The 25,100-nt window shown below is 58.6% G+C and overlaps 1 protein-coding gene across 7 annotated transcripts in view; it reads right to left on the reverse strand.

The window, feature by feature from the left end:
* Positions 1 to 771: 771 nt before the first annotated feature.
* Positions 772 to 25,100, reverse strand: part of BANP (BTG3 associated nuclear protein) — a 102,328-nt gene continuing 77,999 nt past the window's right edge. For all 7 annotated transcript variants that reach the window (XM_057534474.1, XM_057534479.1, XM_057534478.1 and 4 more), the window contains 2 exons: positions 4,601 to 4,744; positions 772 to 1,477 (listed from right to left, as the gene is read on the reverse strand). In XM_057534474.1, the coding sequence (XP_057390457.1) occupies positions 1,406 to 1,477; positions 4,601 to 4,744 (216 nt within the window). In that variant the 3' untranslated portion in view covers positions 772 to 1,405. The remainder of the gene's footprint in view (positions 1,478 to 4,600; positions 4,745 to 25,100) is intronic.

Consider the following 25,100-nt stretch of genomic DNA (forward strand, 5'->3'; position numbering starts at 1 on the left):
CTATTGGGTCTGGCTTCTCTCATTCAGCACGTGTTCAAGGTTCATCCACCTTGTAGCCTGTGTCAGTGCTTCCTTCCTTTTACGGCTGAGTTATAAGGCTGCTGTGTTGGTGGACCCCATTTTGTAGGCTGTTCCCAGTCTCCAGCTATCGTGAAAAGTGCCGCTATGAATGTTCGTGTGCACATTTACGTGTGGACATACGGTTTCAATTCTCCTGGGTGTACACCTCAGAGCAGAGCTCTGGGCCAGATGCCAACTGTCACCGGCGTTCTTGAACAGCTGTTCTACTAAAGACCCGATTCCGTGTAGAGCATTTTTCCCTCAACGCCTCTGCTTCTGATGTTCCCTCCCCCCATGAGGGTGGTCCGTCCTTCCTCTCTGGCTGCTTCTGGATTATGCTTGTCTTCGACATTCTGCGTGTGTCCAGGCATGGCTTCCTCTGTATTTCTACGTGAGATCTGTTCTGCTTCCCCAGTCCTTTACGTGTCATCTTCCTTCTATTCTCTCCTTCTGGGATTCCAGACACACGTTAATTAGACCGTCAATATGGCATGCTCCTTCGGACACGACTTTCTCTAAGGAGCCCCCAGAGCTGGGACTTTCTGGGGCTGGAAGAGGCCATGCCATTCAACAGCGCAGCTTACTTGTGGGAGCGCCCCAATTCTGAAGGCTCACGCTGCCTCGAGGGACACGGCGCCTGGAGACACTCCATCGTGCAGCCCCCTGCACCCCAGGCCCCATCACGGGACTGCCAGGACAGCCACGCCCCTTCCTCTGGAAGGGCCCACACAGCTACATCAGGGCCGCCACAGGCCCAGGGGCCATCTCCTAAGAGGAAACAACGTGACAGCTGCTGTGGTCATAAATACATTTTATTCCATTAGAAATGCACAATCACAGTGCTGACAACATCCCCCTAGAAAAGTAGGTAAGCAACGTTTCCATCAAAATTGTTAGTCTTCTTTTGCAAATACCTATTCTCATTACGCTGAACAGAGCACACAGCAAAAGGCTTCTGCTACTCCACTTTTTTTTCAATTTTGTTTTTTGTTATAAACACCATAGCAAATTAAAAAAGCTGTTTGAACAGAGAAAAATATCGTAGTTCTTGATTTCCCGCGTGTACTTAACGCAGCCGCGCTGTGCTTCCTGCTCCTTCCCCGGACACAGCGGGGTGATCAAAAGAAACAGGGTCTTCGGGCAGGGGCGGCAGGGGCTACCGTCGTCTTTATTTACCGGCGCGCTCTCCCCGAGGATGAGGCACTCGGATGCACTCGAGCAGAACGTGTGCGGGGCCCCTCCCGTGCGAAGCCGAGGGACGGGTGCGTGTGAACGGTGCGGGTGACGGCAACCAGCGCTGAGCGGTGGCTCTGGCTCGGGCCCTGTCTGTTCGGTGGCCGTCCCCTCACTGGATCTGGATGGCCCCATGCTCCAGCTGCATCTCGGACTGCAGGGTGGGCTGCAGGGCGTCGGCCGCCTGCAAGAGGGGAGAGCAGGCTTTCTATCAAAGGGTCCAGTGTGCGCGTCCAGGCCACTCCCTGGTCACAGACACCAGCGGTTTTCAGGCACAGAGTAAACACACACCCGAGCTGGAGGGTGGGGCTGGGGGCCCGAGTGTCGCCCCTGCTCTGGGAGACGATGCTCCCGGCAGCTGTGACAGATCCAGGGCCATGGTCCGTCTCTGCGGGGCCCTGTCTTGGCCCCTGCTCCCCCCCCCACCTACCCACCGCCTCCCACACGTGCCCCTCAGCTCCTGCCACCAGCACTGCGTTCCCATTCCCACCCCTGCTTCCCACTGGGCGTGCACGCCAAGTGGTCAGCATATTCACAGTTTTAAAGTAGTTTAAAGGAAAAAAACACAGTCTTGGAATAAGTCACTGACCAGCCATCTCAGCCACCAAGAATGGGCTCCCAGATGGAGATCACTTGGGGGGTTTTTCAGACTCCCCTAAGCCGCTGGTCAAAGGCAACATCAGACTCTCAGAGGTGGGCTCCGCGGCTCCCCTGAGGACCTGAGGCTGGAGGGGCCCGGGGCGGTGGGGGGGGGGGGGGTGGCACGGTGCGTGGAGGAGGAGGTGGAGAAAGCCACACAGCGGAGGCAGAGTCCCGGGCGGGGCCAGCGCTCCACCTACGACTGCAGCTCAAGGCGCCGTTTGCGGAGGCAACACGGCATTTTCGTAGCGGGGGTGGGGGGGGGCGGTGGGAGCGGTTCCCCACCCATCTGAGGACTCAGCACAGGCCTCCTCCGCGCCGTCCGGAGGCCACGAGAGGGGCTGGGCTGGAGGGACAACACAGACATGGACCTTCTGGAAAAGGGAATGGACTGGCGCGCACTGGCAGCTGCAGAGGGGGGCACTCCAGCCCTGCTACAGGCTGCGGGGGCCCCTCCCCTTGAAGATCTGGAAGAGGCGGCTCTGAGCCCAGGCACCCGGGATGGTGGGGCAAGGGCAGGGGGTGGGGCTGGGCTGGGCACTCGGGAGGCCCACACTCTGATGGGAAGCCCTGCCCTTCCCCCTCGTCCTCAAAACGCGGCAGGAGACCGGGGCCCCAGGCAGGAGCGGAACACAGCGCAGCGGCGCCAGCACAGACGGGGCGCCCTCTCCCCTGCCCATGGCTGCCCCGGGGAACGGGCCCACCCCTCACGCAGCCTCTGGGGCTCGGGGGGCTCGGGGGCCTCGGGAGCCAGACCCGTCCTTCCCCAGGCACCAGGTGAGGAGTACAACCCCGTTCTGAGCAGCAAACTCTGGAAGGAAACCCACAGGAGGGCGGGAGGCCTCCTGCTAATGAAGAGACCATCGGGAGACCCGTCCCCGTGCATGAGGCGGGCGGGGGCCCAGGGAGGAGGCTGGGCCCTGGGGACCGAGCCCTTCTGCGGGGAAGACACCCCGGGAAGTGCACATGTCCCCCTCCGATCTACTGCTTTGTGTCCTACGTGGTCCCCAAGACCTGCTGGGTGTGACTGGAGACCAAGACACTGGCGGGAATTCAGGCGCTGGGAGCTCAGTGGACATGGCTCCCCTCGACAGTGACACCCACACGAAGACCACAGACCTGGGCCAGGAAGACCCGCCACATGACACGCACCCCAGATTCAAGGCACACATTCTGAGTACCCCCATGCGTGTGAAGCAGCAATGACATGGGCGTCAGACCCGCCCAGCTCGGACGGAGCCCCGGGGTCCTTCTTTAGGACAGATGTCCCTCGCACCACATCAATAAGCTCGTCCACCCCCCCCACCCCAAGTTCTGTGGGCTCTCTGTCGGCCTCATGCCCTCTCGGTCACTCTCCAGAGTGGCACATGCCTCTCTGATCACCGCTGCACAAAAGCACAAGTGTCCAGGCCGTGGCTGCTGCCCACGTGGCACAGTGGACAGGTCTGGGGAGAGCAGGGGGCTGCGCCTTCTCCAGGACACACGTTCCAAAACTCTGGGCCAGGTGGGGACTTGTTGTGAACCAGGGTTAAGTCCCCGCAGGACCGCTGATCACCCAGCCAGACACCTGGTCACCAGGGCCACCTTGGGCCACCTGCCTGGCCCTGCTGAGCCGCGTTCCTCAGCAACTACCAGCGGGGACAGGACACGACACCTAGCACGGCGAAGAGTGGAGGCCGAGAGGGGAGGGGGACCGCGTGGAAACTCGGGGCTTTAATTCTACGCGTCAAGGCCAACGGCATGATACGCGCACCTCATCAGTGCTGGGCAGAGGAGGGGGTCCAGGGAGGAGGCAGAGAGGGGCCAACAGGCTGAGGTCACAGCGATGAGAGCCCCCCGCCCAGAGGCGCTCAGCAGTGAGTCAGTGAGTCAAGCCCACAGCCCGAGGTTTGAGGGCACCGTGTCACCCTGGCTCCAGCAGCCTGAGCTGCTCCAAGGGCACCCTCTCCGGACCGCGCCCTGACAGACCTTGATCACACCGCCCCCAAACGGGCTCAGGCACGAGCACGGGGGCCCACGCCTGGCTCCTCCATACCCAGGGGAGGCCACAGTGGTCGCCCGACCAAGCACACTCACTGGGGCCGAAGGTGCGAACGCTTCGAACATCTCGAGCAGCAGCCCCCACGCCGACCCGACGGCTCAGAAACTGTCCAGATGGAGCCCAAGCGCTGCTTTTCTGGGGCTCCCGGGAGAGCGCCAACCGCGAGCAGCGCGGGAAGAGGACCGCAGCCCAGCGCGGCACAGCTCGGCCAACCAGAGGCTGCCACGGGGGAAAAGGGCAGAGGCCACAGGCAAGGGTTGCAAACTGACTGCCCGTGGCTGGCAGGCACGCAGACCCTGGGCCGGCCCTGCCCCAGCCCGAGGAACGAAGAGGTCTCAGGTACACTTAATTTGGCCTCTAAATTTATAGGTAAACATTTGCATGAGACAAGAGTATCTCAGGAAATGGTTTAAGGCTGGTATCTGGGCCAAGAAGTAACCTCTCACCTTTACACTTTCAGGCACTTACAAGACACGGAGTCCCAAGCGAGCGCCTACGTCCACACCATGCACCTCTCATGGATCACTTACCTTCCTCGCGGGAGAAGGCCCAAGGCAGAAATGCCCAAGCGTGTTCCCTACCTGCAGGAGGCCCGGGCCCCGTCCACTTCCCAAAGGGAGGACCCACCTGGGCTGCAGCGGTGTGGTCGGTCACCGGCGCCAGCTGCACGTACTGGACCTGGATGTCGCTGCCCTGGAGCGGCGAGCCGTCCACCCCCGTGGCAGCAGGGTCCGAAGAAGCCACGGCTATCAGCTGGGCCCCCTGCAGCACCTGCAGACACAGAGCAGAACCGCGTCAGCACAGCCGGCGCCGGGGGAGGCCGCCCCATCCTACCTGGACCGCGGGGCGGGGCACCTGCTGACAAGGGTGTGGCGTGTGGGTGTGGCGTGCGGGTGTGCACGGCAGGACCAGGCCGCTCCACTGCATCTGCAAGTCGCCTCCCTCAAACATCCAAGTGCTGGACACAGAGAGGGGCGTTTAGGCCTTACAGGAAAAAATACCCAAAGAGCGAACTGAACGCAGGGACGTGGCCAAGTGCGGGTCTGAGATGGAACAGGAGCTAGAGCACCTGGAGACCTTCCCAGAGTCACCGCTTTCTCAGGTTCATGGAAAGGGAAGCCTGAGGGCAGCCAGGAGGCCAGGCAGACGGCAGCAGGGCCTCGACCCTGGGGCAAGCAAGACACATTCACTCGAGCGTCGGGGAGGAGCGGTCCCCAGACAGTGGGCCACTGATCGAGTCTGAGAAACAAGCAGAAATGTGCATGTCAGTCACAAGACCCCAGGCTCCAGAGGGAGTCGAGAAGGGCTCTGGGTATGAAGAGGAGACACAAGCTGGAGGGTGAGGCCCAGATCCCAGGGGAGGATCCGACTTGCCTCCAAGGAGACAAATCACGGATCACGGACCCCCGTCCTGCGCACCAGGAACCCCACTTGGACTGTGCCTGGAGGGAGGGACAGATGAGGCCCCCGTGACGGGCTCTGGGTGACGCCATCACTCACGGGCGCCCACACCAGGCCCACCGCGCCCTCCAATAGGCAGGCAGGCGGACTGGTGCCTCGAGGCCCCACAGGGAGGATGGCGAGCGGCCGGGGGGCTCCGAGGCTCTGCATTCACGGGGGTGAGCTGCCATGAACTGTGGGGCTTTTGACTTGGGGCTGCACTCCCACCCCCTCCAATTACACGCCCACGGCACCACCTCCTGGGGGCGCTCGTCAGCTGCCCTCGGCGGGGCAGCCGTAGTCACACTTCCTGACCAGCCCACGGCCTCCCACACGGGGTCAGAGCTGAGGATGCTGAAAATACAGTCTGCGGTTTCAAACGTGATTCTAGTTTTTGATGAGCTAAAGTTCTGTTTCTTTAATAATGAATCCATCAGTGGAAAAAAACAGGAAAATTCGACTTTCAGGATAAAAGACGGAAGTCCTAACTGGTTTTCCTTTTGTGTCTTCAGAAGCCATCTGCAAACACAGTTTCACACCTCGCAGCGGCCAGCTCTGCTGGGCAGAGTGACGGCCAGAGACGGGTATGTCCCAATCCCGGGCCCCGGGCCGTGTGCCCTGACAGCAAGGGCACTTTACAGATGGGACTGAGCCGGTGATCAAGGTGGGGACGGCGTCCTGAAGCATCTGGTGGCCCCGTGTCACACAGGCGGCTCAGAAAGCAGAGAATCTTCCCACGTAACAAAGCGTGGACACCACGCTGATCTGGAAGATGGAGCAGGGGCCACCAGCCAAGGAATGCAGCACCTCTGTCTCCCCGGGATTCTCCAGAGGGAACCAGCCCTGTGACCCCTAAGCTTCAGCCAGCAAGGCCCGTGCTGGACTCACGGCCTCCAGGCTGTGAGAGGACACACTTGTGCATACTCCACCACACGTGGTCGCGTGTCCCCACAGCCACAGCCCCCACAGACGGCCACGCTCATCTCCTTGGCTTCCTCCTTCCGGGCGGGAACCGGCTTCTAGGTCCCCAAAGAGCTGACCTGACAACAACGGCTCTCTGTAAAACACCACTCTGTCCTGTATTAACTGTTTGTACTAATGAGTTCATGAGAGGTTTTTAAAAATTGGAGAAAACTGACGTCCCCTCTATTATTCATTTTCTCTTCCCCAGAACTTATCCACCACCAGATCATTCGTGGTCGGAAAGTAAGACACGGGCCTGCCCAGTTCTGCAGCTCTGCCACCCCGTCGCCAGGGAGCAGCCACGCCCTGGACCCCGTGGGGACGAGCAGCCTCGGGCAGCAGCCGGTGTGGCCCCAGCAGGACAGAGGGCAGCGGGGCTCAGGGGCCACCCACACTCAAAGCCCAGCACCCCCTCCCCAGGAGGCCAGGAGCGCCTCCGCTGGGGTTCAGTCACCCTCGTGGCTTTTTACGGAAGCACAGCACGTCCCAGGAGGGCCTCCGGCCCGACACTCCCAGCAGGAACAGAAAGTCAAAGGGTCCAAGCTGGGAAGCCAGCAGGACCTGAAGACAGGGGGACGGGAAGCTGAGTCTAGCCATTTTCCCACAAAGAGCAAAAAGTCAAAAGCCCACCCCAAATCACACAGCCACAACACGTTTCCTTACTTTGAGCAAACCGAACAGACGGGCCTGTTCCGACTCTTACAAGCTACGTGTCAGGACGAGGGCCCCCGGGGGTGACCTCTACGGGGGCAGCTCTGCCAACAGGGCCGGCAGTCCCCCACCCCCAGGCGCGCCCACTCCCCACTGGCCCGCGCCCCAGCCTCCTGCTCGGCCGTCCAGCCTGCTGGACCACCTCCCCCTCTCCACCGCTGGCCTCCCCTCCCCTGAGGACGGGGCCGGCGGCGGGGACCAGGGACCCCGGCGTCCCTGAGGAAGGGGCCGGCGGCGGGGACCAGGGACTCCCGCGCCCCTGAGGACGGGGCCGGCGGCGGGGACCAGGGACTCCCACGCCCTCGGGCCCCTCTGAGCCCTGGCTGCCTCAGCCACCGTGCACCTGACTCCAGACTCAGCCATCCCACGCAACGGGAACATGAGCTCCATGATGACACGGGTGGGAGGGGTCTCTTCTGTTCACTGCCAGATCCCCAGCGTCCAGCAGTGTACCTAACGCTCAGTAACTATTTCTGAAATAAGTGAAGATCACGCTGATGTTGATGAGGAAAGAGGACGAGGAACAGGAGGGGAGTGGAGCGGAGCTGGTCCCGTAGCGCAACATTCAGAAGTGTGTCCGCACGCCCTTCGCCCTGGCTCTCTTGTGGTCCACTCTGCCCCGAGCCTGGCAGTTCTGGGGGAACTTAAGAGACTCAAACGAAAAGCTTTCAGAAGAAAACAGGAGGAAGGAGGGGTTAAGCGTTAAGGAGAGACCTTGTCAGCTGGAGGATACGGGTTGGTTAGGATGCCTTTCTCGCCAAGAGTGACAGCTCTGGAGCCGTGAGCGGGGGAGAGGCAGGAAAAAACACACATGCCAGGCTCACGGCCCGCCTGCTCCGTCCACCCACCCGGGGCCTCGGGACCAGACGCAAGGCCAAGCCCCTGGCACCCTGTGAAGAGACGCATGCACATCCCCAGCCGGGCCCTGGAAAGGCAAGGTCAGTCTAGGGCATCTGGATCCCCAGGCTGGTCCTGCATCAAAGCCGGACACCGAGAACCCAAGGAGCGGGTACGCACACGTGCTCTGCAACCTCAAAGCACCAGCCGAAGGCCGGCCCGGCACAGCACGGAGGGCTCAGCGCGGTCATCCGCTCATGGTGGGCGGTGGGGGGGGGGGGGGGGGGGGCGGGGGGAGCGCAGACACGTTACACTGCGAGACGTTGGCTTTTTCTCTGAGTCTGAATCTAGCCCTGTAAACCATCTCGAGTTAACTAAAATGTCTCTAATGACCGAACCCCAGCGAGCGGCTGGCCTTCACCGGACACTCCCCAGCACCTGCTGCCCACACGCGCAGAGACCCCCACGCTGCTCCCTCAGTTAAGGACCCACTGCGTGCGAGGCACCGTGGGCAGGACGCGACCCCCAGGAGCCTAGATTCTGGAACAATCCCCGGGCTGTGAAGGGAAGTGACTGCTTCTCAGGACGAGCAGATGAGATCTGGCTGGCGTCCAGATGCTCAGCTGGGGGGACCTGGGCCCGTTAGAAGGGGGACAGGAACGCCCGGGGACGGCAAGGGAGAGAGCTGGGGGAGGTGCCAGAGGAGAGCGCCACTGAGGGCTGAGGCCGGGGACACAAGCTGCGAGGCTGTAACCAGTGCTCCCCCGTGCCAACCCCACCCCCACCTGCAGGTCCTGGACTCGACTACAAATGTTAACTATTACAACGTCGTCACAGTTTTGTCACTGTTGTACACGGTGAATTTAAAGTCAAATCTAAGACTATCTTTTGATGAAACTTACGAAATCATGGAACTTCTTTCCGAGCTCTGCCTGCCCTCTGGTTTTGGGGATGAGCCACCCCTCCCTACAAACGGAAGGTGTGCTGCGGTACCTACGAGTGATCTTCTTCCTCTCCGCAGTCTCAGTAAAGTGACTTTCCACGTGATCTGCACAGCTCATTAAATCTTAAGAACTACAGTGTCAGAAACCCCGGAATCTAAACGTGCAGCGTTTATAATAAGGAAGGTAGGCCCGTTACCAGCCTGGCGGGTAAATAAAACATAGGAAAATATTCTCAACCGGGAATTCTTTCAAAATGCCATGCCCTTTAAACGTTTCCACCCTGGTTTGGTCTTGACAAGCGATTCAGGAATGAGCTGAACACCTAGCGCTGAGCGAGCACGAGCACGGACAGGAGGGAAAGACCTTCCGGGCCTTTCGATATCACCCCCGCCCTCCAGGCGCCGCCCTCCCCCGCTCCCCCCAGAAAAGTGCAGGGAGGGGGTCTGCTCTTCAGGTGGGGCGGCAAGGACAGCCAAGGGGGACAAGCGTCTCCATGGAAAACGGGGCTCCGACTCCAGTGGGCAGCAAGGGGCCCGCTTCTCACGTGGCACTCGCACGAGGGCACCGCCAGGCTGGGAGAGGCTGGCGGTGACACGGCCTCCAGGGCTGCTCCACCCACCAAAGCCGCCTCGCTCATCCTCGGTTTCAGTTACCCGCGGTCAACCGCGTCTGAACATATTACATGGGAAATTCCAGAAATAAACAAGTCCTAAGGTTTGGCTCGCGCGCTGTTCTGGGCACTGTGATGAAATCCCATCCTGACCTTTGTCCTGCGTGTCCCGCCCATTAGCCACTTAGCAGCATCTAGCTTATCGGCTCCACTGTCTTGGGATCACAGGGCTTGTGCTCAAGACACCCTTCTGTTACTTCGCAATGGCCCCGAAGCACAAGAACAGTGATTCTGGCCATCTGGATGTTCTCTTACTGTGCCTAATTTGTAGAATAAACTTCATCACAGATGTGTACGTACAGGAAAACCCTAGTACAGGTCTGGTGTCACCCGTGGTTTCAGGCGTCCTCTGGGGGTCCTGGAACACATCCCCCGCAGACAAGGAGGCACGACTGCGGCGCCTTCCTGCAGCCTTGGGAAGGCACCACCGGGGCCTCGCCTGGCTTCCCTCCACAGCGGCACACGGGCCCCGGGGGCCTCCGCACTCGGGTGGGAGGGTCACACGGGCCCCCGCTGTGGGCCCCTGCACCAGGCGCCTGTCCCGGGTGACCGGCGGGTACCCGGATGGGACAAACAGCTTGCTCGGTGAAGCCGTCCTGGACACGGACCCAGAGCAAAGCCCTGCTGGGCTTTGGTGGACGGGGAGAGCGGCCCCCACGACGAGGCCCGGCTGCCCCATCCGCCTCCAACTCCGGCTTAAGAATATGTCTTCTCAAAACCGGACGAAGCTTGGATGACAGAACGGCCGTGAGAAGGAGTCAGAAGGCCGGCTCTGCAGTGCCCCGCCCCGCCCCCCCCACCGGCCCCCGCTGCTCCGGGCAGGAGCGACCCCCCCAGCACCCGGAGCTGGGACATCGCAGGGCAGCCAGCAGCACACCCGGCAGGGACAACCCCACAAAGGACAACCCGAAGGGCCTCTCCCGAAGGAGGGGCAGGAGCAGACGCTCTGGAGGCAGGACACTTCTCCTGAGGGTAAAACGAGCGAGCGAAGCCAGGACAAATAAAAAGTGCTCTGCGGGCCAACCACACGGGCGCCCTCGGCGGGGCCACCGCGCAGCTCTTGACACACACAGTCAGGCTGACCTGGATCTTAGCCGGTGACAAGGACTCCCGCTGCGCAGAGCAGCAGGACCCCTGCGGCACCTGAGGCCGCCGGACGCCCGCCGGGGGTCCTCGCTCTGGCGGGGGGACGGGGGCGGCCCCAGAACGAGCACAGAGTCAGCTTGCGGCCAGAGGTCCTGCCGGACAGCGAGGGCCTGGCTCACCTGGCTCCCGCTTCTCCTGACCACGAGCCGCGGCACCTTCCTGCTTGCTGCTCGTTTCTGTCTGCAGCCTTTTCCCAACAGGCGGTGGGGGGCAGAAACAACTATCTAACTGGGAAGCAGCGAGCTCCCAGGACAGGAGCCAGAAGCAGCGCTGCCGGGCTTCCCAGGGCAGCTGCCCGCGGCTGGACCGGGCGAGGGAGCCGGCGGGGCCGCGCTGCCTCGGAGAGACGCGCATGCGCGGACGCGGGCGCGGCTCGCGCCACCTGGCCGGCCTCGGTCGCAGGCTTCCCTGGCGTGTTTGTGGAGCAGAGCCCACTATTTTCAGACCAAAGAAAGATGTCACAGTGTCCGAACCTGAAGCAGCCGACTAAGGGGATCCTGGATCTACAAGCGCTGTTTCTCTGGAGTGCACACATCTGGTTGTTCTCTACATTCTGCCAGTTCTGAAACGCTGTCTGATACCCAACGGAGATAATGCAAAACTGGTGCAAAGCCTAAAATAAATGCAAGGAGCCCAAGGACTTTCCAGTAATACTTAGAAACAAAACTCTCAATCCAACCAAGAATCCACCCAGACACACACACACACACACACACACACACACACACACACACACACAACACCAAGCAAAAAACCCTCATGCACCCACAAGACAGGCATTGAGCACAGCTTAATTAAGCGTGTGGCCAGGAGAAGGACGAGACCCTCACACCTGAGGCCTCCGGGAGGGGCCAAGGTCACTGACCTGTGTCTGCATTTCCGCTTGAACCCAGCTGGTTACGGTAATGCACTCAACCAGTGGACTTTTCCAAACCTGGATGTTAATTCAAAGAGCAGCTTCCCCCACGACAGAAAGATGAGGAGGTGAGAGGAAGATGCCGCAAACCGCCAACCGGCCAGGAGACCCCACGGCACAAAATCTATTTTGTACATTTGTACAGCAAATGCCAGAAACAAACAACCATTCTTAAGTCTCTAAACCCAGGGACAGGAACGCTAATCTGCTTCCTTGGATCCCACTTGGAGTTCCTGCCCACGAGGCGGACGGCCAGACACAAGCACAACTGGCAAGGAACCCCAGAACACAACAGAACCGGACCGCACAGCGCTCCCCCGGTGTTCCTGGAGCCCTCAGCGCGAGGCCTGGCCTGGAGACTCCTCACAGGACTCAGGGCTCCAGCCAATGGATGCAACGTTTTAGAAAAGCATGCTACGGCCAGGCCAGCAAGCTGGCGCTTCCAGAGCTGACAGGCCAGCAGTCAGGAGCCAGATTTACAGCTCGGGGCGGTGGCTCCCGTCAACACAAGCGGCTTCTGCCCTCTGCTCTGTTCCTCCTTCCAGCATCGGGCATGAGCCTCAATCACAATCCGGAAGAAAGGAAAACAAAGCCTAAAAATATGATAAAGCAAAAGCGGAAGTCTGGAGATGCGTGGTATTCAGCTCATCATTCCAGAGAGGGCGGCGCTCCTGGGAACAGATCTTAGCCATGTGTCTTTAAGACTTCCAGTCGAGTGAGGTGGGGATGAGGGGGAGTGGAATAACTCAGCCAGAGTCAAATCCAGGGCCTCCACTTGCCCGTGGGCTCCAGGCCTCTGGCTTCTAGAAGGGTCAGGTGGGGATGGGTAGGGAGCGGGTAAGACAGCACTGGAAGAACAAAAAAGGTGTTAATTATGCATGTAAGTGACCTGTCCTGTCCCGGGGAAGGAAGAGGGTGCCCAGCCATCACCCTCACGGCGGCAAGGAGCTGAAACGCCAAAACGTGGACACAGACGCTGCAGCTGCCGCGACCAGGAAGCAGAGCGCAGGCCGGGGTCAGGCTCAGGCCGGCCTCCCTCCCTGCTCCCCACCCCCGACTGTGTGCTCGACTCCCACTGTTTCTTTATTTAATTTGGAAAACTCACCCCACAGAACCACAAAAATTATCGTTGTGTTCACTGTGATGGGATGAAAGAAAGAACTTCCAAAAAGAGATGACGCAATTTTCCTACTGAGCTCCAGTCAGCAGGGAGCATTTAACAAAGGACCCACCATGCAAATGGCCGCTGGGACCCAACTCCACCCCCGGGTCCGTGTCCTCCCCAGAAGCCTGCCCGCCTGAGGCCGCGTCTCAGAACAATCCATGCTGATGTGAGGCACGTGGGATTACTGTGTGGTCAAGAAGGTATATGGGGACCAAACAGCCCAAATCCCCTTTCTGCATCCAAAGCAGAGCTGCCACAGGTCCCAAATCCTTCCTGGGAACAGACAGGGTGCTCTGGACTGAGTGTCGAAGCCCTGATTCCCTGAGTGATGGGGCGCGGGTGCGGAGGTGGGGCCTTCAGGAGGTATTAGGGTTGGATGAGGCCACGAGTGTGAGGCCCCTACGAGGGGTCAGTGCCCTTCTAGGAGGGGGAGAGACACAGGACCCCGCCCACAGGCACACCAAGGAAACCACGTGGGGACATAACCAGCAAGAGGGTCCTCGCCAGAACCCGACCGCAAGGCACCGTGGTGTCAGGCTTCCGGCCTCCAGAACCGTGGGGCACACATCTGCCATTTCTGCCCCGTCCATGGTACCCGATTACAGCCGCCCAACCCAGACAGGGGGAGACAGGAGACAAACATCCCGGCCCCTCCCTGCGCCCTGCAGAGGGGAGCTTGGGGCTGCGCTCTGAGGCAGGTGTGCCACCCGCAAACACGCCCGGGCTCACAAAGAGAAGCTCCGTTCGTGCATGACAAGTGCTTGTCTACACTGCACGCCGTGCTCAAGGGTCAACTGACGGACACCAGGAGTCAGAAACGGTGCAAACGTTTAACTTCGGGTGTAAAGAATGCCTTCCAACTTCCTCTAAGTGAAAAGACACCTGAAAGCAACCCTCCACGCTCAGCCAATAGGAGCCTGCCTCGGGGGAGGGCACGTCCACACTTCACTTTACAGTGCATTCCGCAGCGTAGCCAGTAGCCAGTGCGGGGCTGTGTTGATGACGCTGTCCCGCGTGCACTGGAAACGAGACACCACCACCACGTGTGACCGCTAACGAGAGGGGGCTGGACGGCTGGACGGCGGGGAATCTCACAGATCCCGTCCCACAGCTGCGGGCCCCAGCGGCACCCCCAGAGAGGAAGCACCCAGCCACTGGGCTCCCTCCGCCACGCTCCCTCACTGGGTAAGCCCATGGAAGCCAGTGGACGAGGGGCCTGGGGAGGACGGAGCCAGGAGAGCCCAGCTCCCACAAGAGAGCGGCCGACACCAGGGATGTGTGTCTGCACCTGCCTGGCCGCACACGGGGGAAAGAGGGCATCGAGGGCTGCCGGCGTCAGGGTCACATGACCGCCAGGGCCCGTGGGTTTGCGTGGGAGCAGCAGGACAGGCCGGGGTCCTGGGGCCTCAGCCCAAGAGCTGCAGTGCTGGGCGCTGGGCACAGATGGCCTCTTGTCTGTTATCGCGAGTGGCCAGGGAGGAAGCTGAGACTCAGAGGCTAACTTACGTGCCCAGGACCGCGAGCCAGAAAGAAAACAACCAAACAGAAGAGGCTCTGGAGGCAGCTGTTCCGACTCCCTCCAGGCTGCCCCAGTGCAGCGCGAGGCCAGATCCGGTCACGTGGGACGGGGGCGCGTTAGAAAGAGTCAAAGAAGGGCCACATAGCAAATCAGACAAGAAGAAACCTCAAAAGCGTCATTTGACTTTAGAAATCAATTCCCTGTAAAATATAAGGAAGAACCGCACTCTCAACCTCTCCCCATCAGCCTCCGTGATGAAAAGGCTTTGAGCCCTTCGTCCCATCTCCTTGCCAAACACCTGCCCATCTGGCATCATCCGCCTGGGGGGATCCATCTTCCGGCTCTGGGGGCTCCGGGGAGCTCAACTCAGGTGCCGGGGGAGCGCCGCCCTAAATGGAAGATAATTCTCTCAAAAAGACCCACCTGGCAGTTACATCACAAAGACCTACTTTTAAGGAGCCCCGCTTTCCCTCCTGTTCGCCGTGCCCGGTTTACCCGAGTGCCCCCCGTCCCCTCAGAGCCTGGTCTAGACGGCTGACGGCCGCGGCCGCGCGTGTGGCCTGGGAGACCCCTCCGCGCCCACCCTCTCTAGGTAAAGCATCTGCTAGCAGGCGGGGCGGCTGTCACTGGGCTGGTGGCCCACGCAGCCCCCTTTCTAAAGGGCTCAGCTCCAAAGTTGGCCGTCCACACTAATGTGCATCTTTCGCCGCAGGAAGGCCACAGTCAGAGTCTGGGCCGACCTTCACCGGTCAGCACGGGGGGCGTGTCTATAGAGCAAGGGGACAACGTGGGAACGTTATGTGGGCACGGGGCTGAAAGCAGCAGCTCAGCGGGCAGCTCTGAAGCCGGGTTGGGGCCACCCGAGGAGCTGTCTGCTCGTTTTACTTTGGCGTCAGCAAGAAACATTGCCCGGATTCTTGAAATCAGTGACTGTATTTGCCTACACACGAAAATAATTCTAGATTAGTCTTCTACCCTGAATGCCTGCCACGCTCAGCGTGCCTATCGGTTCCAGGGTCCTTCAGTCCCTCCCTCCCTCTTCCTCTCTCACACACCTGACGGGGTGCTGGGTGCCGCCCTCTCTCTCCAGTCCAAGCCCAGTGGCACGCCACACGGATTTCATTTCATTGGGGGTCGTAAGTCCTCAGAAGAGATGTAAAGAAAGACGGGAGCGGAGTTTGCCAGTACACCTGCAAATGTCCCCCTTAGTCCCTGGGTGAGAGGAAACTCAGCATGAGGGGAAGCCGTCCCGATTCCTCGGGATCTTCTTGACCACAAATCGACCTCTGCTCTGGAGCTGCATGGAGCCCGAACATGAGCGTGGCGCCGATCCTGCCTCGCGGGGGGTCAGATGTCTGAACACGACGCCCACGGGGCCCAGGCTGGGGGCCCGACCGCGTCCTCCAACTCTGCCAGGCATTCCAGCCCCGCCGGAGCAGCGGCCTGAGCCCACACCCGGGCGCCCTGATCAGACCAGGCCTGTGATTTCTAGACGAAAGATTCCTCATGAACACACAATGAAGCCAACAGTCACCCTGAAGTGCACCCTCACAGGGAGTAAAAGTGGGAGATGACATTGTGCTTGAAAGGTCTGTCTTCTGCAGTAACTCTGCTGAGTGGCTCAAGGGCTCACTCGTGTCCCAGCCCCGTGAGAGCTCTCACACCACAGGCCCGTCTGGAGGCCCCGGCCCCGCAGCTCAGCTTCCTGCAACTTCCACCACATCCTCCTGAGACCTCCAAGCCCTGGAGACCCGTGGCGCCGGGAGAGCCCAGCGCCAACTCCGGCACCCCACCCGCCCAGATCCACTGTCTAAACTCAGACGCCTCACCCGGTGCAGCGACTCCCCTCTGGGCTGCAACCACCAGAGTCCACACATGACCCCACCTAGAGCACGCAGAGCGAGCCTCCAGTCTCTACAACATGGACGGCCAGAGCTCCTGGGGCTTGCTCGGGGAAAAGCCGGGGCCTGGGCAGAACAGGAGGGAAACGTCCCCACGGGTACTTTCCATCCCCTATTTCTCTGACTGTAAAGGAGTGAACCATCTGGAAAAATGGCCAGCACTTCACGGGGCAGCCCCATTACAGGGCTGGCCTTCCACCCACCCTCCTCCACAGCTAGAAATCCAGAAAGTAAATTCCTGGTGCAGGAGTGGTAACTCGGTTCCTTCCAACAGAGAGCAGCTGCCCTGACGGCGTCGGGAGTACAGTTGCTGCGGTACTTAGCTGCTCTGCACCATCACCGAAATGGCAGGGACACTGGTCCAGCACCAGGCATGGGCTCCACTGCCCGCTGCACGCACGCCCTTCACGGAAAACACAGACAGTGACAGAAAAGCTTCAGGAGAGCCCAGAGCAATCACCAAACCTTCCTTATGCAGAAAAAGTTCTACAACTTAGGCCTCACTAAAAAGAAATTTGGAATTAGTCAGAGTCACAATTTTTCAGCCTACTGAGCTGTAAGGTTTAAGTAAGTACTCCTCTGGACATTTCCAAGTTATTACTCATGACTAAAATCATCAGTGAACATATGCTACATTTTAAAAGGCTTAAAAATAAAAGTCTATCAAAATGCTTTCAACTCACATGCATATCTTACAGTTAACTAATGCTAATCTGAAATAATTACTATTGTATTCATTCATCAACAAGGAATCACTGAGTACTGACAACTGATACTACACCGGGTACTGTGAAGAACGGAAATGAACAAAATTTGGATCTAATAGCATTAAAGCTATTTAACTTAACATTTTAAACGTATATTTGAAAATGATGAAATTGATCAAAAACGATTCTCGAATTTTAAGGCCTGTCACTTCTCCCTTGACCGTCTGGAGTCAAAGCCTTTGAGGTGGGGCTTGACCAAAGGGGCTCAGGGCCGTGGGCGATGCGTCCAAACAATCGGAAGGGCCTTTGGGGTTTTCTTGTAAAGCTACTCAGCCTCAACTGACATGAGCCTCCAAAGACATCGTGACTCCAATGACCTACAATACTGGAACCGTACACTTAAGTAACCACGTGGTGCAACGTCTTCTAAAAACACCATTACAATATCCTTCCCAGCCCAAACCTCTGTCAACCTCCTCCTGGCCTTGTCCAACAGGAAACCGTCTTCTTTGTTGCCAGCTCCAGGGACAAATGACAGGCCTGGATTGCCATGCCAGCGTCACTAACTGGTCATCCTCAGCCACACCTCCCATGGGCCCAGGAGGTGGCGAACAGCGAGTCCTGGGAGTCGGGTGCCCCTCCGGCAGCCCCACCCCCGCTGGGGACCAGGATTCCCGAGGAACGGAGCCAGCAGCAGGAGACGCCGCCGGGTCCCGACAGGGCCAGCTGCCCCGGGCAGGGCGACAGCCTGCAGCGCCACGCTCGGCTCCCACGGCCGGGCAGCAGGAGACGCACCGTTGTTTCTGAGACTCTTCTAGGGTATTTTGGGGAACCACTCAACACCAAACTCCCTCCACATCCGGCCTTTTCTGATTTAAACGATAGTTTCCACCATTTCTGGTAGAGAAGGCTTTTCCATGAGGGGTTAATTCCCTGAGCTACCTAGGTTCTCCAAGATGTGTGTCTGTGTTTTGGAAGGAACGTATTTTCTTGAAGGGAACATTTTTATTAGAACTGAAGTGACAGTGTGAGGGCTTCCCTGGTGGCGCAGTGGTTAAGAATCCGCCTGCCAATGCAGGGGACACGGGTTCGAGCCCTGGTCTGGGAAGATCCCACATGCCGTGGAGCAACTAAGCCTGTGCGCCACAACTACTGAGCCTGCGCTCTAGAGCCCACGAGCCACAACTACTGAGCCCACGTGCCACAACTACTGAAGCCTGCGTACTTAGAGCCCGTACTCTGCAACAAGAGAAGCCACCGCAATGAGAAGCCTGAGCACAGCAACAAAGAGTAGCCCCTGCTCGCCGCAACTAGAGAAAGCCCGCGCGCAGCAACGAAGACCCAACGCAGCCAAAAATAAAAATGTAAATAAATAAATAAATATTAAAAAAATAAAAGAAGCGAAGTGACAGTGTGTACCATCTGCAAGGCTGAGACTGCTCTCCTGGCGTGCAGACCACTAAAAGTGGACTAGAGCCCCTGGGAATGGCAGACACTGTTTCACTGCTACAGATAAAGGCACCCTACACACACACCACACACACACACAGCCCTTCTTCTCATCCACCCCAAAAAAGGCCTACACTCCAAAAACGTCCTACACATAAAATGTTGGATACTTCCCATCTCTTCTAATCTTTTTCCCAGCTGGGTTTATAATGCCTCATTTTATGGAAAAAGTTCCGAGAGCTACTGAAATTTACTTTTAAGCAAAGTATCAGGATGGACACAAATGCCAAAGAACTCGAGAGAGGTTTAAGAGTCTCGAGAATGCCAGGGCTGTTTAGTTAGATACTGGTGAAGTTATCTCACAGATGCAGGACGAGAGTAACCTGGACACGTCACCGTGTTGCCTTTTTTTAACACGTGACCCATGCATGTGTGTGTTTCTGTGTTTGTGTGTGTGTGTGGCATATTCATTATTGCAGAGACGGGCTTTGCCAGAACACACACAACTCCCAGGTTTCCAAGTGTCCTGACGTCGTTCAGCCTACAGACAGACAACTTTTTCATACGCATCTTAGATGACGTTAACCACAACTGTAAAAAAATAAAAATAAAAATCTACCAAAATACGCATCTAGTTGAAACAGCACTAAACCATTTCGTGATTCACAATGTAAGCAACATGACTAAAGCTCCAGTCTTTAAAGATTCCCCATATCGCTGAAAATCTCCCAACTATGGAGAAAAAATTGACCCAGATTCAGATGTTCCAACAGATATGATATTGCCTGGCAATGGCGCTGGGACCAAGTGAGCGTTCATACCTCACTAGATCTGAATCGCCTGGATCCACATGCCCTCCGGGAGCAGCTCTGTGAATCTTCACGGCTCTGCTCCACACCTGAGTGCCTACTGAATGCACGATGCGACAGGCAAGGAACAGCGCGTGGATCTGCCCCTTACCTTTCTCACACACTCCTAGCTTAAGTTACCTCCCCCCAGTAAAACTCCTAAGGGCCAGGCAGAGGAAGTTCTGTCACTTTGGTCTCCACAGAACGAGGCAGAGAAGACAGATCACAGCTCACAATCATCAAAACTCGCTTGATCCCTTGATGGTGGTGATGGTGGTGTAGGGGGAGGTGATGGTGGTGGAGATGACAGTGGCTGTGCAGTCCTGGTGGTGGCAGTGACAACAGTAGTGATGACAATGGAGGGGGAGGTGACAGTGGCTGTGCAGTCCTGGTGGTGGCGGTGACAACAGCAGTGATGACAGTGGAGGGGGAGGTGACAGTGGCTGTGCAGTCCTGGTGGTGGCAGTGACAACAGTAGTGATGACAATGGAGGGGGAGGTGACAGTGGCTGTGCAGTCCTGGTGGTGGAGGCGACAACAGCTGTGATGACAGTGGAGGTGGAGGTGACAGTGGCTGTGATGTCCTGGTGGTGGAGGTGACAACAGCAGTGATGACAGTGGAGGTGGAGGTGACAGTGGCTGTGCAGTCCTGGTGGTGGAGGTGACAACAGCAGTGATGGCAGTGGAGGTGGAGGTGACAGTGGCTGTGATGTCCTGGTGGTGGCGGTGACAACAGCAGTGATGACAGTGGAGGTGGAGGTGACAGTGGCTGTGATGTCCTGGTGGTGGCGGTGACAACAGCAGTGATGACAGTGGAGGTGGAGGTGACAGTGGCTGTGATGTCCTGGTGGTGGCGGTGACAACAGCAGTGATGACAGTGGAGGTGGAGGTGACAGTGGCTGTGATGTCCTGGTGGTGGCGGTGACAACAGCAGTGATGACAGTGGAGGGGGAGGTGACAGTGGCTGTGATGTCCTGGTGGTGGCGGTGACAACAGCAGTGATGACAGTGGAGGGGGAGGTGACAGTGGCTGTGCAGTCCTGGTGGTGGCGGCGACAACAGCAGTGATGACAGTGGAGGGGGAGGTGACAGTGGCTGTGCAGTCCTGGTGGTGGAGGCGACAACCGCAGTGATGACAGTGGAGGGGGAGGTGACAGTGGCTGTGCAGTCCTGGTGGTGGAGGCGACAACAGTAGTGATGACAGTGGACGGGGAGGTGACAGTGGCTGTGCAGTCCTGGTGGTGGAGGCGACAACTGCAGTGATGACAGTGGAGGGGGAGGTGACAGTGGCTGTGCAGTCCTGGTGGTGGAGGTGACAACAGCAGTGATGACAGTGGAGGTGGAGGTGACAGTGGCTGTGCAGTCCTGGTGGTGGCGGTGACAACAGCAGTGATGACAGTGGAGGTGGAGGTGACAGTGGCTGTGATGTCCTGGTGGTGGCGGTGACAACAGCAGTGATGACAGTGGAGGTGGAGGTGACAGTGGCTGTGATGTCCTGGTGGTGGCGGTGACAACAGCAGTGATGACAGTGGAGGGGGAGGTGACAGTGGCTGTGCAGTCCTGGTGGTGGCGGTGACAACAACAGTGATGACAGTGGAGGGGGAGGTGACAGTGGCTGTGATGTCCTGGTGGTGGCGGTGACAACAGCAGTGATGACCGTGTTCTAGAGACCTGGAGCCAAGGCGGGGGCTTGAGGACTTATATGAGAATTGGGGGCTGCATCCATCCTGGACTTGACCTCCCCGCACAACCCTGGAAGAGTCACTGCCTACTGTCCCCACGTGTAACGGGGAATAACATCCCCTAGTTCACATCATCAACAGCAACACAAGAGGGGCTGGGATGTCGGAGGGGGCACACGTCCAGCTCCAGAAAGGGACACCGGCCCCGTGGACAGCGGGCTGGCTCCTCCCATGGCTGTGGCACCAGGGGTGGCCCTGCCGCCCATGGGTCACCCGCACATGGTGGGGAGGCCGGAGCATGACACTGGAGGTGCAGGGGGGCCCAGCCTCCTCCTCCTGGGTTGTGTTCTGACCTTTAGTGACAACTCAGTATTAACTAAAACAAAGGTGCCAGCGCCCTCCCAGGAACGGGCCTGCCCTCGGGTGCTGACGAGCCCTGGAAACAGAGGCGCTGCAGACGGTGGCCAGGGGACCTCGCGGTCAGCCAGCAGCAGCTGCTGCTTATCCCAAGACAGCCTGCTTGGGAGCACTGCTCCTTAGTCACACGAATAAATGTTGCGGTCTTTGCTTTGTTTTCTTAAACTCCCCCAAAACCAAGATGAACAGAATGCAAAACTTAGAAATCGTATAAATCTAGATTTTAAAAATCTCAATTCGTTAAATGCAGAAAAGGACATTTTAAGACTGCTCTAACAGTTCAACAAAAATTTAACAATACACAATAATCATAAAAAAATGCACCCAACTTTTACCATCAGCCAAGCTGACCCAACGAAGCACACAGTTAATAAGTGTCAAGTTTCTCGCTGCAGATTTTATGCCGCTCGGGTGGGTGGGCTGAGATCTCGATGCCAGCACTGACAGACTAACCCCCAGCCCACCAGCCTGAGCGGGGAGGCTCATTTCCGGGGCTCGTGGTGCGTGATTCACCCAGTAACCGCCTCCATGGAAATCCACTGGGCTGCTCCGGGCACTCAGGCAGGCCCCTGCCTCCCCGTGAAGGACACGGGCCCTGCCCTTCAGGAGCTCATGGTCAAGCCACGCCGGGCCCAGAATGGATGCCAAGAGATGTCACATCCCTCTTTGCCAGCAACATCCTCTGGATTCAGACCAGGGCGTGGACATCCCACACCGCCCTCAGGAGCGTGGTCACCATGGGGCCTGCACGTCTGCACCCCAGCTCTCAAAAGCTGGTGACATCTGCCCCATGGACCCTGCCACCGTGCTGTGAGGCCCTGGGCCACTGGGGGAGCCTTCACGGAGAACCGAGGGGCTGGGGGGACAGCCCAGCTCCAGGCCCGGGAGGGATCCCCTGGACAGGGTAGCCCCGAGCCTCCAGACGACCCGGTGACATGACGTGGAGCAGAACCACCTCCCTCCCGCTGGGCCCAACGAACCCCGAATGGTGAAGGGTAATAATTTTTATTTTTTATTTATTTGTTTTTGGCTGTGTTGGGTCTTCGTTGCTGTGTACAGGCTTTCTCTAGTTGTGGCGAGTAGGGGCTACTCTTCGTTGCGGTGCGCAGGCTTCTCATTGCGGTGTCTTGTCTTGTTGTGGAGCACGGGCTCTAGGCGCGCAAGCTTCAGTAGTTGTGGCATGCGGGCTCAGTAGTTGTGGCTTGAGGGCTCTAGAGCGCAGGTTCAGTAGTTGTGGCATGCGGGATTCAGCAGTTGTGGCTCGCGGGCTCTAGAGCGCAGGTTCAGTAGTTGTGGTGCACGGGCTTAGTTGCTCCGCGGCATGTGGGATCTTCCCGGACCAGGGCTCGAACCTGTCTCCCCTGCATTGGCAGGTGGATTCTTAACCACTGCGCCACCAGGGAAGCCCCAAGGATAATAACTGATTGTCTTCTCTGGCCCCAAATTCGGTGGTGGGGGCGGGGGTCGTCCAGCAAGAGACGGCTGCAACCAGATGCCGATTAGCCCAGCAGCGCAGGGACGCGCCCCAGTGCTCACTGTCCCACAACAAAGCGCGTGGTTCCCGGCATGTGTTCGTCTACACAGCTGAAGGGTGACTGGTTCGGGACTGGCTCTAACCAGGGCAGATTCAGAGCCAGGTGCCTCTGTGCCACAAGGCCAGCGCCAACGCGGGTCCCCAATCCTACGGTCTCACTGCCGGCTGCTGCCCCCCGAACACGACCAAGCCGAGATGAGCCACTCACCCGGCTTCCCTTGAACTCACGCATGCTGAGCAGCTCAGACGCTCAAAGCAGAACAGTCAGGAGATGGGGCAGGGGCTGCGCCTCGTCTGTGTCACTGCATGTGTCCCCTCGGAATCTTCCTGAACCACCCAGATGAACCCAATGCGGGGATCACACTCGTGGATGTGACGGACACGCTCGGCCCCATACCCGCTCCCTCCTCAGCAGTGGTCTCCACTTGAGGGGCCAGACGTGAAGCTCTAAGTGAAACAACACACTTCGACGCCTCAGGCAACCCGACCCCCAAGAAAACAGTGACCTTTAGAGAAGTGAGAGGGAAAGAATAAAGCACACACACACGTCCCAGGAGACGTGTGGCTTTGACATGAAGCGCCTGTGACCCCACAGAGCAGGGCCTGCCCGGACCCACACCCGCCTCCTGCCAGGAGGATGCCCTCCGCTTCCCCACCACGATCTGCCTCCTGGAAGCCAATGTGACACGGAGAGCATCTCCAGAACAAACGTCCTCTTTCGGCCACTTCTTTCCTCCAATTCTCAGAGCTCACCTCCCGTGTAACATCTATACTTCCAGATTTAGTTCTACAACTGCACTGCCACCTCCGAAACTGAGTAAGATTATTTTGCTTTTCCTCCAACTGATTAGAGAAATCAGAAAGATTATTTTGAGTTGGCTAAATCTTCAACCACATCAAATTCATCAGAACCAAAGCCTGTACCTCTTGTTGTCTAAACTGAATACCCAGATATTCCCTATAAAGCCATGGCCACGTTTTTACCCAAACTTCACCATGCAAATTCGGAGAGCCCACTGTTTGAGTCGCAGGTGATTTCTGAGAAGCCAGGAGGCGCTGGGGTTCCATGGGAGCCAGCCCCCGGTCTGAGCGCATCACCCTCAGCCTTCCCTGCCCTTCCTAAGGGTCGGATCCCTGAAGGCCCAGCACCTGCTGCGGCCAGCACCCGGGGACCCCGCTGACTGGGGTCAAATTCAGACAGTTATCGACAGTACACAGTCCTGCGGTGTGAAGAGAAAGCACCCGAAACTGTCATGCATTACTGCAAAGTCACCCAGCCCTGGCCATGAGCGGCTGAAGCAGGACAGAACCCGTCGCGGTGCTTTAAGGGCCTGGGAGTGAGCAGAAACCCTCTGTGGACAAGACAGCACAGCGGTGGGAAAGGCGGGTGTCTGGGACGGGCAGGGAGGCCCTGCCACGCGCTGCCACGCGCCCAGGCACAACATCAGATGGGAACGCCCCCTGCACGTGGTGGGGCTGTCCCACACCCCACCCTGCTGCCCACGCACGGCCAGGAGGAGTCGGGAGGGAAACGGTGAGGCCGCCTCTCGAGGCCCAAAGGCAGACTCACACCCGCAGTGCACCTCCGAGCTCTAAGGAGGGCGGACAGACCTGGAGCCAGAGCCGGGTTTACCTGGCCCACCGGTGAGCTGGGACGAGTGAAAGCCGGCCGGGGAGCAGTGGCCCCAGCTCGGGGTGTCCCCTCTCTGCCCCAGACGGGAACCCGTCCTCACCGGGAAAAGCTCCTCCGGCAACTGCAGGGTGGGGAGAGCAGCTCAGCAAGCCCCCACTGGGGTCCAAGGCCCAGTGTGTGCTGGCTGGACTCACAGAGGCCCCACTTTGGAGGCTCAAATTCAAGCCTTGGCGGCTGAAAGGGGCCCCATGACCCGATTCCCCAGCGACGAGCCCGACTGAAGCGACCACTCCGCCCACAAGCTCTGGGGCCTGCCTGCCAGCCAACAGCGCGGGAGGCTCACGGCACCGTGCCCGCAGCCAGGCCCCCGCTGCCCACACGCTCACGACGGCGGGCGGACGTGTCCGCTCCTCTCGAAGAGCAGCACCTTTCTGCTTGAACACAGACCCTCACTGTCCCAAGACAGCCTGCATTTCGAGGGGCAGAACATCAGGCCAGCACAGCCCGGAGGCAACCAGACTCCAGGCGTGAAAGGCAAACTGTTATGTGACTGAAGTCGAGGATTTACGGACAACGCGAGGAAAGGTCTCAGCAGAAGGACAGACGCTGTGCTAAAGGGACACAAGGCACAATTTACTGCTCCCTAA

This window comes from Balaenoptera acutorostrata, chromosome 19, assembly GCF_949987535.1.
Source record: "Balaenoptera acutorostrata chromosome 19, mBalAcu1.1, whole genome shotgun sequence".
Lineage (NCBI taxonomy): Eukaryota > Metazoa > Chordata > Mammalia > Artiodactyla > Balaenopteridae > Balaenoptera > Balaenoptera acutorostrata.